The sequence below is a fragment of the Dipodomys ordii genome, unplaced genomic scaffold (assembly GCF_000151885.1).
Source record: "Dipodomys ordii isolate 6190 unplaced genomic scaffold, Dord_2.0 Scaffold98, whole genome shotgun sequence".
Taxonomy (NCBI): domain Eukaryota; kingdom Metazoa; phylum Chordata; class Mammalia; order Rodentia; family Heteromyidae; genus Dipodomys; species Dipodomys ordii.
This window is the reverse complement of record NW_012267314.1, coordinates 9,999,324-10,013,544: the sequence shown is the minus strand read 5'-3', so window position 1 is coordinate 10,013,544 and position 14,221 is coordinate 9,999,324. Positions and strand designations below refer to the sequence as shown.

Here is a 14,221-nt window from a genome sequence, read left to right as displayed (position 1 = left end):
TTTGTTTCACTGTGCAGAATGGCTTTAGCCACAAATGTCAGAATTTTCTCCCTTTCTCAAGACTAGATAATATCCCATTGTATGTGAATACCAGGTTTCAGTTATTTATTTGTCCATGGATGCATACTTGGATTACTTCTTCTACTTTTTAATTACATTTTGTGAATAATGTTACTATAAGAACAGCTACATACGTTGTAACCTACAAAAAACAGATAATGAGATTGTGTTTGAGGTTACACAACAAGCCCAAATTTCTTAACACACTTTAGACCAAGCACTGGCAGGAAAAAAAAGGTGTTAACCAAATGAAATTTTACAATCGAACACCTTGAATTCCTGTGTGTGCAGTACTCAGCTGATATTGCCAGCTGTGTATCAATCATGCTGTGATTTATGGAATGTTTTACCTTAGTTTTGTAAAGAACTGTGCCTTCCAAAAGGCAATGATGATCAAAAAGCTTGCAAGGTATATGTGTATATATGCTACATTTAAATGATGAAGTGAAAAGTGTACAGAATTTTTTTTGAAAACAGCATGTCTTCGTTGGAAGTTGGATGGCATTATGCGAAAAAAAAATGAATCCAGCCTCTACATTATTTGATATAAAGAGCATGAATTGAGACTCGAGCTTTTCCAAATGTTGTGTAAAAATTTTACATATTCAATATCTAAAATTGAAAAACTTTAAAAAATTATGAATTACTTATTGTAATGGAAACAAACCTTTGTTTCAATTTTTAAATCTTTGACAATTTCATTTGGACAAATTTAGTATGAATAAGTTGAAAAATACAAACAAATCTAGTTTTTGATAAGCACTATCAATGTGTAGTAATTTTTGTGACAGTAACGAAGCCTACTCTCATTCAGGTTAGAAATGTATGTATGATGTAGGTATCCTGAGTATTTGTTTCATTTTGTTTTTTTAATATTTTTTATCATCTTTAAGTAGTTATACAAAGGAGTTGTCATTCACCAAAGCAGCTCCTGAATAGAAGGCATCTTGATCAACGTCACCCCTTTCAACATTCTCATCCCCTCCTTCCCACCCACCTCTTTCCTTACTTATCTTAATTTTAGGTTGTGTCTTGAACTTCTTTGCTATTTAACAAAACAGTGTATAATGCATCTTGACCTGGGTCTCACTCCAACATCTTCACACACACCCCCTTCGACCCACTCCTTCCCATTCCTTCTCAATTCTTGTTTGCATCCTTCCCTCTTCCCCGCTTCATTCTTAGCCTTCTCCTCTTGGCCTCCCTTTCTTGCAAGTACCCATTTCCTGATCCTTATTTTGTTGGGCTTTGACTTAATCTTTTTTTTTTTTTTTTGCAAGCCTTGGAGCTTGAACTCGGGGCCTGGGCACTGTCCCTGATCTTCTTTTGCTCAAGACTAGCACTCTACCACTTGAACCATTTCTGACTTTTTCTGTGTATGTGGTACTGAGGAATTGAACCCAGGGCTTCATGCATGCTAGACAAGCACTCTACCACTAATCCAGATTCCCAGCCCTGACTTAGTCTTTTCAAAAGAATTGTACTATTTGCACTCTCCACAGAGTCTATTATACTTCAGTTAATTCATTTGTAATCCTTGCTTACCACCCAGTGTGTTTACATGTAGATTTATAGTCACATTCTAGCTACTACAAATGAAAGAAAGTATGCAACCTGTTTCTCTAGGACTGACTTACTTCACTTAATATATTTTCCCCAGATATTTCCATTTCCTTACAAATGGTATATTAGCATTCTTTCAATGCAAGTATAGACCACATTTTCTAGACCCAGCCATCCACTGAGAGGCTTCTGGGCTGAATCCATATCTTAGGAATGTTCAGCCACTTTAGAAAGCAGTGTGGAAGTTCCTCAGAAAACTAAACATAAGTTTCCCTATGACCTAGCAATCCAACTCCTGGGCATTTATCCAATAGAGCACAAACAAGGCTACATTAAAGCTACCAGCACAACCATGTCCATTGCAGCATTTTTTACCATCCTGAATATTTCCCTTTTCTCAATGGTTGTCTCCTTGAAAGCCCATATAGCTATGGATCCAAGAGCCTACTATAATTGATTTTCACTTGAATCTCTGTAAGAGAGATTTCACCAAAATTTCCTGAGGTTTTTAGGTGATAATGGTGTGTCTAATACTGATGTGTTGTTGTTGTCATTGTTTTTGTTTTGTTTCATTTTGTGAAGCCTTTGGTTTTTTTGTTCCTATGTCACATTCTAATCATATGTTTTAAAAATTATTCTCAATTCAATTCACGTGTTTATTCTTTTGTTAATATAGGAAGTGCGTCATCCTATCTGTGCCTTCTGGGATCTGAACAAAAACAGTAAGTTTTAAAATACCGACTGTCTTAATATGGATCAAAACTAAATTTTAAGCACTGTCATTCATTCACACTTCCTTTTATTTCATGTCAAACCAGAGTGAGTCACAAGATTAAGTGTGAGGGCAAGTTAGCTGAAAAGTTGAGTTTAAATAGCTTGGGAAATGAATTCTAATTTCTGTAACTTTTTGGTTGCTTCAAGAAAAAAAATAGGCATACTTGATTCATTTTTTTACTAAGACAACTTCTCCAGTTTCAGACAACCTCTCCAATTCAGTCAGTGAAATGCAATGTGTATTTTACTGCCACTTTTAGCTGAATGTGTATATGCGTATGGTCTCATTCTCCTAGTATACATTTGAAGGGATTATTGAAATGCATGAGTCACAGTTGGAAATTCAACTTTCAGACTTCAAATTTTGAGGTATGTGGAGAAGATACTAATGAAAGGTGAACTCAAGACTAATTGGAAGGAATACAGAAATAAATTGCACAGCTCTAAAATGTCATTGAATAATAAAGACAGAAGGGTGCAATGGAAGAATGAATAGGTTATTAGGCACAGAGGGAGAAATGTGCGAGGTGATGCATGTATGGTGTGATGAAACCTCACATGCCTCTGTCCTGAGTGTCATCTACCCCATGCTCCCTCACTGTAATTATTCTAGCCTAGTTTATTCTGATTCAATGTTGGCTACTGTCATGGTTAAAAAAAACAGAACCAAAAGAGGTGACCAAACCCTCTTTTTTAAATGCTAGTCTTTATTACAGCTGGACAAGATTTTTGTTGTTGTTTTCAGTTTAGAGTCCTGGTGTACTCATATATACGATTAAATATTACCTTGTATCTTTATATGTTATTCAGATTAGTGGATCTGTATAACACCAGAACTTTCAGATCAGATGCAATCTAGCCATTTGTAATGACTCATCACCATGCATAAACTGAGTGGTACATACTAACATATGCTTATAAAGCAGAACTGCTTTGTTCTTACATCTTCACAAAAATGTAGACTGATCCCTGGGGACAAAAGTGTGTTGTTCCCCAGAGGGTTCATTAGCATGTAATGTATTTGAGAAAGAATAGTCTTGGAATAGAAGATCATTTTAAAGTTTATTTTAAAAAATATACTTGGACATTTGTCGAACACTATTGAAGGGAGAGTTTAAACAAGAGTAGTTTGAAATTACCGAGTAGAACATCGCAAACTCTTCACCCAACACAACACTGATGCTCTGTGATGCTAGTGTCTAATTTAGATATCAGTAGCTTTAAGAAAACATCTATTTTACATATAAACTCTGGAAGGCAGAAGAAATGTGAGCAAATCCTTCTATGGAGCTCATCCCTTACAGAGAAGACCGAGGCATGTTCATGTTTCTTCACTCATTGTTATTTTGCTTACAGAAAGTTTCGGAGGATGGAACACATCAGGATGCATTGCACACACAGACTCAGATGCAAGCGAGACAATCTGCCTATGTAACCATTTCACACATTTTGGAGTCTTAATGGTAGGGGAATCACTAAGTTTATTTCGACATGAAATAATTTTGGTCATGAAATAATTTCTTTTGTGTGTGTGTGTGTGTGTGTGTGTGTGTGTCTTTTAAAAAGATCTATTGGGGAAATTATTCCCTGATAATTTCCATGTGGATCTGGAATCTTGATTCTTCAAGAGACATCTAAATAAATTAGTTGAGTTCATCTGTTTATAAAATGTGAAAGTAATCATAAAAAGAACTCCTATCTTTTCTTGTCGCATTTATCACGATGGCAAATAGTTCCAGAAACACTAGAATCCTCATGAAACTCTTCAATGAACAGAGAATTAGAGTCAGTGAAACAGGGAGATGGAAAGTGGGGAGGTTAAATGAGAAAATATTGGTGGTTATATCAAGCAGTGCAGTTGAGCATATCAATACTGTACTGGTAGGTCAAAACAGTCGCAGTTTGGAACCATGAGTAGTTGATCTCTAAGTCCTTACCCAACATGACTTAGAAAATTGTCTCAACTTTTTTTTATTGTGAAAATACCGTACAGAGGGGTTACAATTACATGGGCAAGATAATGAGTACATTTCTTATCAAGCATTGTAGCCTCCTCCTGTCTCAACTTTTAAAAACAAGTGGTCCCAGCCTTTACTACTATGGAAGAGAACTGTAAATAGTTTGATCAAAACGTCCTGCCTTCCATTATGACTTAGCATGTGTCGTGACTGTCACTTGCAATCACATCCTATGCCAGGTGATTGCTCTCCTAACTATGGCAGCCTTTTAGCACCATTGGTAGCTCAGGTTAGCAACTTCTGTCCTGCAGTAGAGATAAGCATGGGAACTCTCCCATTCTCAGGACTTCATATCATTCTTTCCTTCCTCTCTTCCTCCTTCCTTTCCCATGGCCCTGCTTTTTAATCTCACAGGCCAGTATGCTCAAGTTTCAACCAGAACTTAGAACTTTGTTTTTTCATCCTACCAAATGCTCAAGACCCATGTCCAAGGTCATGGGATGTTAGAATTCATCCCTAGACCGACAACTTTATCTTTAATTTAGTATACTGATGTTTTCATAAACACCTTTCTGATATCCAGAGCCTCTAGAATGTAGCATAGTCATCATTTTGGTAGAGTTTTTATTTAGGACTAACCCTATTTGTTTTTTAATAGAGGAGAGTTATATGAGTGGAGAGAATGAAGCTTTTCCATTTGGAATCCAAGACATGAGGTTGTGTTTATCCCGTCCCTAAATCTCACACCCTTCTTCCTGTGGGGACTTGGAGGAAGCAGCTCTGAGCTGTTAGATGTGGTATTTGGCTCCTGAACCACTTGGCCTATGTAAATGGCCATTGTCATACAGCAACTCTGCAAGTTGTAACTTTCCTGACATGCTCTGAGGATAAGAAAAAAGAAGTCATTTTAAGAGGTGATGATCACAGAAAGTAACTTTGTTAATGTTCTCAACAAAGTATAAATCATTTTTTCTTAACATTAGAGCATGAAAATGAACAACTAAACTATATTGTGTTCCCCTCTAAGAATGGTAAAAGTTTGTGTATTTTTTTAGTCTTTTCTTTAAAAATGACACTTTGTACTTTTTCAGAAAATACTTATTTTTACAGGCTCTCAGATAAATAAACCTCTGCTTAATTTAAATATTTCAACTCTGTGTGTGTGTGTGTGTGTGTGTGTGTGTGTGTGAGTGTTTGAGCATGACTATGTGGTAACTTAGGTTAATAAATAATAGTGTCAAAATTGACTACCCAGAGAAGACTGATATGCAACAAGATTTTTAGCTGCCAATTACCTGGGAGTATCCAGTTCCTTTATATCTTACTTAATTTTTATTATGGATTTATAAATGCATGTCACCTTTTCTGATTAAATAGTTAAATATACGTATGCATATATGTATGAATATATATCCATATCTGTATCTGTATGTGTATGTGCATGTGCCTACAAATGTACATCCAAAGGTATACATTTTAGTGCTATCGTTCCATTTTCTCTGTTGGCTGGTTTTGTAAGATTATAAACTGCTGAAATCCAACCTTTCCAAAATGTTATCCTTTCTGGCAATGTGTCCATATCCCTTCAGCTTTTCCAGACCACCAAGACTTTGTTTTCTTGATTTACAGACTCTGTTCACTTATAAAAGATATTCCAAGTCTACATTTTCCCATGATACATTCACCCAAAATTGTATCTTCTCATATAAATGTGTGAAGAATTTACTGTCCTCTCCTGCATTTCTCTGTGGTAAAATTGACTTTCATATTTTTGACAGTGCCATCTTTCATGTTGACCAGTTTAAGGAGATAATGTTTTCATATTTTCATTTCTAAAAGTACAAGACAACACAAGAATTGTGTGTGAGTTGAATATCTCTAAACAGCCTTATTTGACTTAATTCTGGATCCTTCAAGACTGTAATTTATTTCTGGGGTTCAAGAGATCCAGGAATAACTGAACTGAATGAGTATCTGATCAGGAGTCAATTGGCACTGGGTCACACCCATCTTATGTGCTGTGGATACCCCATATCCTTAGAGTGAGGGGGATACCTGCTGGTTTTGCTCTGCATTTTCTTCTGGGATGTAAGACTTTGGGTAAGAAGGTCATAAAAATAGATGTACATCCCACCCTCTAATAATGCGGTGTTTTTCTTCCATGGATCAAACCACCAAGTGCAATCAATGGTAATTTCGATGTCAACATGCATAATTAGCCCTTGAGTGTGAGCTGCCCAATGTGATCAGGGGAAATTGTAGCAACACAAAGAGGAATTCTTACCGCTGCTTCCCATATTTTGTTAGGACCTTCCAAGAAGTGCTTCACAGATGGATTCAAGAAACACTAAAGTGCTCACTTTCATCACTTATATGGGCTGTGGAGTATCCGCCATCTTTTCAGCAGCTACTCTCTTGACATATGTTGCTTTTGAGTAAGTATTTTGCTGTCTGCTAAGTCTAGTCCTAACTGTGGCAAAGACGAAAATTGTTGGAAGAACACTGAACTTAGAAAATGGTTTCAACTTTCAAAAACAATGCGATGCTCTATGGATCATGTTGGATGGCTCAGTGTTAGTGTTTAGATTTCCCCTGAAATACATCATCCACATGAATTTTCAGTTGGGGAATCTTATAACTATCATTTCTGCTTCTAAAGTTTATTCAGATCTGTTAGATTTGTTTATGTGAAAACTGAAACTTTGGTAAAATACTTCCCATATTGTAAAACATGAAAATATTTGCTTCACAAATCCTATAAAAATCCATTCCAAGAGGAGAAAAAAAACTTTGAAAAGGGATATTAAAAATTGAAACTTTAAAAATATTTATGTAAATTGCCTTTTTAATACAAAAATCATTCTTACAACTCTAGAATTGTTTCTGGATTTTAAAAAAATGTCTGGAAACCAATTCGAAATTTTATAAACAATCAGGATACAATTAATTTTAACCTGCCACCTACTCATAAGTATTTTTAGCCTTCCCTTAGTGGAATCAAGACATAAAGATGGGGCTAACTAAGCCATCTCAGAGCTAGAAAAGAGAGGTATTTTTACTCCTGTGCTTAAAAATTACTTATAGCCATATTAGCTGCCATACATACTTCCTGACTTTTTGTTTTTTAGGAAATTGAGAAGGGATTATCCCTCTAAAATTTTGATGAACCTGAGCTCAGCCCTGCTCTTCCTGAATCTCATCTTCCTCCTGGATGGCTGGATTACCTCTTTCGGTGTGGACGGACTATGCACAGCTGTGGCGGCCCTGCTGCACTTCTTCCTTCTGGCCACTTTCACCTGGATGGGGCTGGAAGCAATCCACATGTACATTGCCCTCGTGAAAGTATTTAACACCTACATCCGCCGGTATATCCTCAAATTTTGCATCATTGGCTGGGGTAAGCTGCCTGTGTACTTTCTATCACATACCTTGCTCAATCTTCATAGGGGAAAAAAAATCTTATTTCTAAAGCACAGTCCTGGGAAGGATGTGGATGAGATAATCATATCTGACACAAGGGACATCCTCAGCACTGTCTTTTTAAAACTCTCCACCCGTATTCACTAAATTCAAGAATAAAGGAAACACCTCAGCTCCTGAGTCACCAAAAACTTATTTCCTGAGCTCAGCGCCAGCCCACCCAAGTCCAAAGGAGCAGCTGGCAGAACCTTATGCTTCCAAATAGAAAGTCCTGCCGAGACTCCTGGTTGTGCTCATCCCTACAGGAATTGAAAGAAGCATTTTATTCATGTGTGTCCAGTGAAGTCGCACAGAGGATTCTTGCCTTGAACTTTTTTACCATGAATCCCGAGTGGGGCATGGGATGGTCATGTGGGTCTGTTGGCAATCTTCCCATTGAGCTCCTTCATCTCCCTTGGTTTCATGTTGGGCCAGGCCTTTTAGAGCTCCCTCACAAAACTTTTTCAGATGGCAATATAGATGCCTGAGATATTCCCAAAGTGTTCCAGTCGACCCTTTAGGAGGCAGCAAAACCATCTTTTAGGGAACGGAGGTACACCTATTTCCCCCAGTGAAATACACAAGGGAATAAATACTTCATTGCTTATTTGGAGACCATAAAGACTCAATACCCCTGTTGCTTTCCCTACATACTTTCTCTGAAAAACTTACTTTTGTATCCAAAAACAAGGGGCAAAGTATACAGCAATTGCCTTATCTGCTTGAACTCTGGCATTCTAACAAGATATCATTAATGAAACCACACTGGCTGATGCTTGATTCATTACAATTTGGTTTCGGGCTCTTTAATGATTTCCAAGCAAACAGAATATTGAAGGCTAAGTTTGGGCTGTTGGATATTCTACACCAAGGAGAAGCTTTTGTTGTTGACTTTAACTGAATTCCCAGTTCTAACATGTTTGTGCCTGGGACCTGGAGAGTTTTCTTTCTTTTCTCTTTCCTTGCCATTCTCAGTCCGATAAACAGATGTGGTTGCTGCAGGAGAGCTAACTTGTCTGTGGTCTTTGCATAATAGGTTTGCCAGCCTTGGTGGTGTCAATTATTCTCACAAGCAGAAAACAAAATGAAGTTTACGGAAAAGACAGCTATGGGAAAGAACAAGGTGATGAATTGTAAGTAATGCAAATTTGGGGGATTATTCATGATGGACAAAAGTCCCATGCTTCCTGAAATTTAATGCCAATTTCTATGCCAGTAGTAAGGCTCTTGTTTTAAAAGACTTTAGTTCATTTGTATGAATTTGTCTCAGTCTCTGCTAGGACAGAGATCATGATTTTAATGTTCTGGAATATTTGAGTTGCATTTCTATATTAACAATAGATTCTATCTTGGAACATTCAGAAGAAGCCTATAATACTACTTTGTCTATTCCATAACTCTCTTATTTCCTCAAGAGGACATACATCTTTGAAGGAGTCCAACAGTAATATCAGTGCCAATATGAATGGTAGACAGAAATGTAGGGAGTGGGAAAAAAAGTGTGTTCTCAAATATTTTGGAAAAAAAACAAACTTCCTTTCAGACTACAAGGTCTTTGAGATTAAGTTTGTTCAATGTAAGCAGTTGTGTCCTATTCTGTCATTCATATTGAGGATATTCAGTATCTGTTGACTGGAAGAGTGATTAAAGAAAAAAAGAGCTTATTGCTGAAATGAGTCTTGAGAAGCCACATGCCAGTGTACATTTCATGGATGATCAACACGTCTATATCCAGCCAGTTGTCTAACACATGTCTTTTTCCATCATGAAAGGCACAACTTCGTTCATATTTCTAAAATAGCCTTGAAAACATTCAACAAGGACCAGGGGGGGAAATGTTGGACCTACGTCAGGAATTTCAGGATCTTTGAATAACTTACATGTGTGGAGAAACCTTAGCTCCAGGGACAAGCACTAATATATACTAAAAGTAGAACCCAACAAATAACTTTTTAAAAAAGGGAACAAGAAAATCATGTTAACCAATTCTTATAAAACACTAAAGTTCCACTTGGTACATTGTTATGCCATCAACAATGCTCATTTATTGAGTATTAATTATATTCCAGGAGTCTAGTAAGGTTCCAGAATCCAAAGATGTTCAAGCTTTGTCTCTGTGAATGACATATTTCACTGTGGAATATTCCAGAAGGATGACCATTTATACTAAAATGTTAAATAAATTTGATTTCCTTCAACTATCTAATTTTGAGATGCCTAAAAATTTCCATAGCTTAGATTAGGTATTAGGACATTTGCAAATTATATTTGTCAACTTTACTCATAATATAATTTGTACATATTGTAGTTTTTCAGTTTCTTGAATTTATTTTTGATCTGTCACTCTAAATATTAAGTATATCATTTTATCTCATTAAAGATGCTTTATTATTAATGTCAGCTTCATAGTCATGCATAAGAAGTGTCTATGGATAAATCTTACAATTGTATAATAAAGCCCTGTCTCAACTAACCCATTGTATTAGTAGTAATTATTATAACTATTATAATGAGCCAACAGTTCAGTGTGACACATTAAGTAGAAATTAATTCCCACACATGACAAATAACATGGATGTAGAATCCACTAATGTTGACTTTTTGACTATATGTCAGTGCTCACATTTCCACCGCTCTCTTGGCCTCTTTTATGATGGAAGACCACTGGTATAATTCCATAGCCCATTTCATGTTGGAAACAGGAAGAAATAGCAGGTTGCCAGTTGAGTATGTCAAGAACAGTTTTCCAAAAGTCCCTCAAACAGACTTCTGCTTCCATGTTGCCTTGGGGAACTGTGTCACACTTTAACTCATCAGAAAGCAAAAGTGAGTGCGTAGTTGAATGCTGGTGGCTCATACCTGTAATTCTCGCTATTCAGGAGACTGAGAACTGAAGATAGAGGTTCAAAACCACCCTGAGCAGCAAAGTCCATGAGCTTCTTATCTTCAGTTAACCTCCAAAAGCCAGAAGTCAAGCTGTGTCTCAGGTGGTAGAGTGATAGCCTTGAGTAAAAGAAGCCCAGGGACAGCACAGGCCCTGAATTCAAGCCCTAGGACAAGAAAGAGAGAAAGAAAGAAAAAGAAAGGAAGAAAGAAAGAAAGAAAGGAAGGAAGATAGAAAGACAGGGGGACGAGGGAGGGAGGGAAGAAAAGAGGGAGAAAGGGAGGGGGGGGAAGGAAGGATGGAAGAAGGGAGGGAGGGGAAGGAAAGAGGAGAGAGAAAAGAGTACTTAACTTTACCACTTTTACAGTACAAGCATACAATAGAAAAGCAGTTTAGACATGGTTTCAGGTGAGCCAATCAAGAGTGGTTTCATACCAAGGTAGAATTCAACAAAAATCATCGTGATTTCTTTTTAATGTTAACCTAAATAACTAGATATGAAAACAGTACCTAAACCAAACAAACCATCTAATAAAAGAGCAAAGAAAAAATGGAAGGCCAGGGCAGTAAATGACTTTCCACAGGTGTTTGAGAGGTAAATCTGCAATAAACAATCAGAGAGTGGCAATCAATCTCTTTTCCCTTTCTTGTTTCTAATTTTTTTAGCTGTTGGATTCAGGATGCAGTGATATTTTACGTGACCTGTGCTGGCTATTTTGGAGTCATGTTTTTTCTGAATGTTGCCATGTTTATTGTGGTAATGGTGCAGATCTGTGGGAGAAACGGCAAGAGAAGCAACCGGACCCTGAAGGAAGAGGTTTTAAGGAACCTGCGCAGTGTGGTTAGCTTGACTTTCCTGCTAGGCATGACATGGGGTTTTGCTTTTTTTGCCTGGGGACCCTTAAATATCCCCTTCATGTACCTCTTCTCCATCTTCAATTCATTACAAGGTAAGATAAATAATACCTGAGCAATTTTTGCTTTTTGGTTTTACATATTTTACTCCAGCTTCTTTTTTTAAAAGATTTTTATTTTAATTTTATTGTCAAGGTGATATACAGAGAGGTTACAGTTACATAAGTACTTATCTAACTTGTTACCCCCTCCCTCCAGCTTCCTTTTGGCAGAGACTACATTTCTATGTCTTCTATTCAAGGTATTTAGTTCCAGGCACAAAGATGAGTGTTCATTTTAGAAGTCTTATGCAGCCTGTAATCCTAGCTACTTAGGAGGCTGAGAATGAGAGGGTAGTGGTCCGTTGGGGGCCAACCCAGGCAGAAAAGTTTATGAATATCCCTTGTAGCCATCCTAGATGTAGTTTTCCTAAGCGATATGGGAAGCTGATATTGGGAGGATCATGGTTCCAAGCCAGGCTTGGCAGAAGAGTTTTCAAGACTCACTTTTAATGGAAGGGAGCTGGAGACAGTGTACCAGTGCCTGCCACCCAGAGAAGCCTAAAATCAATATATTGTATTCTGTGCTCTGTCCGGATAGGAAACAAGAGCATATCTTTAAAATAACCAGTAAAAAGAAAAAGCAAAAAGCAAAAACCAGGGCTGGATATGTGACTTAGTGATACAAGGGCCTGCCTAGTGAGCATAAGGCTCTTGAATGCAAATCTCAGTACTGCCACACTCATACAAAAATAAGAAAGGTCTTCAATAGATAAAAGAGATAGCAATGTTAATTTTTTTCAGCAGTGTGTTCCAAATAGCCAGTAGGTACTTTGGAAATAGTTGCTACTATGTGAATCATTATGGAGCAAGGAGAAACTTCCAGCTTAGAGCCCATGGGAAGTAGATAGAGAGACCCAGACAATGTCTGTCTTTATGGTTCAGCTGGGTGCTCTACTCCTCCTGGAGTCTTGTCCTTGGTAGGTTTACCCTGCATGAATAGGAGATTATTTAGATTCTAGACATGAGAGGAGTTCACCTGGATTCTTTAGCTCCTTAGATTTAAAAATGAGTAATGAAGAAGCTTAGGTCTTTGTATGAGTTAGGGCAATTAATTCAATTTTATATTTATCAGTAGCCTATTTTGCACAAACACAAAGTGTCCTTCAAGGACATGAGCTTCAGGCTTCTGGCTCCATAACACACATCCCTGTTTTTCTATAAGAAAGTATAAATCACTGTTGGAAAATTAAATGACATTCTCTCTCTCATTTGTGTAAGTGTATGTGTGCATGTGTATGTGTGTTTCTGTGGCTAATACCCTATGTCTTGAGGATGTTGGGCAAGTGCTCTATCTCTGAGTCAAAACTCCTTAATATTCAGAAAGACCATGAGGTCTACACCTCTAAAGACAAATTTTCAAGCAGAGCAGAACAAATGCTGCTTTTCCAAAGCTACTGGACATGTACCTGTGAGTGTAGGAAGACCAAACTGAGGCTGTGGGATGTTAATTAGACTTAAATCCCATGGAGAGAGGAAAGAAGGCTTGTGTTATTCACATATGAGGTACATAGATAGGTGCTCCCTAAAATTGTATCTTACTAGTTTTTCTACTAGTTTGTGAACTGGGAGAGAAAAGTCATCAAGAAGATGTTTAGTGATTGTTTGTTAAATGAATGACTAACTGCATGAAAGGAAGGGAGAGGTCCTGGGTATGTCCCAAATCTAATCTGACACACCTCTAATACAAATAATTACTTCAGCAAATTTTATTCAGGTCCATTCTCCCATAACAGATAAAATATGCCAATCTATTGCCATTTGTAAGTACATCCAAAAGTTAGAAACTAACTTTGTGGCCTATAAACATATCTTCCTTAGCTCTGTAAAAGGAGTATTCCTTTATTGCATCGGTTCTATAGTACATTACATTAAAGTGCCTAAATAAATATTGACAAGAGTGTCTGTGAGCATTAGAAATTCCATGGTTTTAGGTTTCAGAATTGCACTTGAAAGGCAGAGTAATGCTGCCAGCCCAACCTTGGTTTTGCTGTGAGAATTTCCTGGCAGTGTCTATAACCTTCAGCTACAGTTGTCTGTGCAGCTGTTGCCATTAATGAGAATCGGGATGCTTTATTTTTCCCAGCATGGGTCTCCTGTGAGGAGGGAAAAATGTTGTAAACCATCATCAAGTCGGTGTTTTTCATAAATCACTGACTTTTAAGACCTATTCTAAGTTATATAAATTCAGAACAGATTTCTGCATATCCAGTGGTATTTAAAAAAAAAACACACCTCCTGAAAAAGAAATTTAAATTAAAAAGCAGTGATACAATACAAGTGAGCCTATCAACAATTGCTTAACCAGCCAGGCTGTACAAAAACTCCTTGAGACACTATGAAAAGTTACTTAATGGTTTTTATTGGTGAGTTGTTTGTCTTATTAAAAAGGAGCACATAGGATTTAGGCACTTTATAGAAAGAACTAGATAACTGCAAGATTAATTCTGAGAGCACTTGGGCAAAGTACACTCTATATTGCTTCATTTCAGCAAAGACATTACTCAGTCCCTTTTCTTGACAGAGTTTATATTTTATGCAATAAAAGAGACTGATGTTTAATCAAATAC

The 14,221-nt window shown here is 37.1% G+C and overlaps 1 protein-coding gene across 3 annotated transcripts in view; it reads left to right on the top strand.

The window, feature by feature from the left end:
• The window catches only part of Adgrg6 (adhesion G protein-coupled receptor G6), a 123,655-nt gene that overhangs the window by 97,684 nt on the left and 11,750 nt on the right, over positions 1-14,221 (top strand). For all 3 annotated transcript variants that reach the window (XM_013026918.1, XM_013026919.1, XM_013026920.1), the window contains 6 exons: positions 2,300-2,345; positions 3,754-3,860; positions 6,663-6,790; positions 7,484-7,752; positions 8,851-8,947; positions 11,365-11,648. In XM_013026918.1, coding sequence (XP_012882372.1) covers positions 2,300-2,345; positions 3,754-3,860; positions 6,663-6,790; positions 7,484-7,752; positions 8,851-8,947; positions 11,365-11,648 — 931 coding nt within the window. The remainder of the gene's footprint in view (positions 1-2,299; positions 2,346-3,753; positions 3,861-6,662; positions 6,791-7,483; positions 7,753-8,850; positions 8,948-11,364; positions 11,649-14,221) is intronic.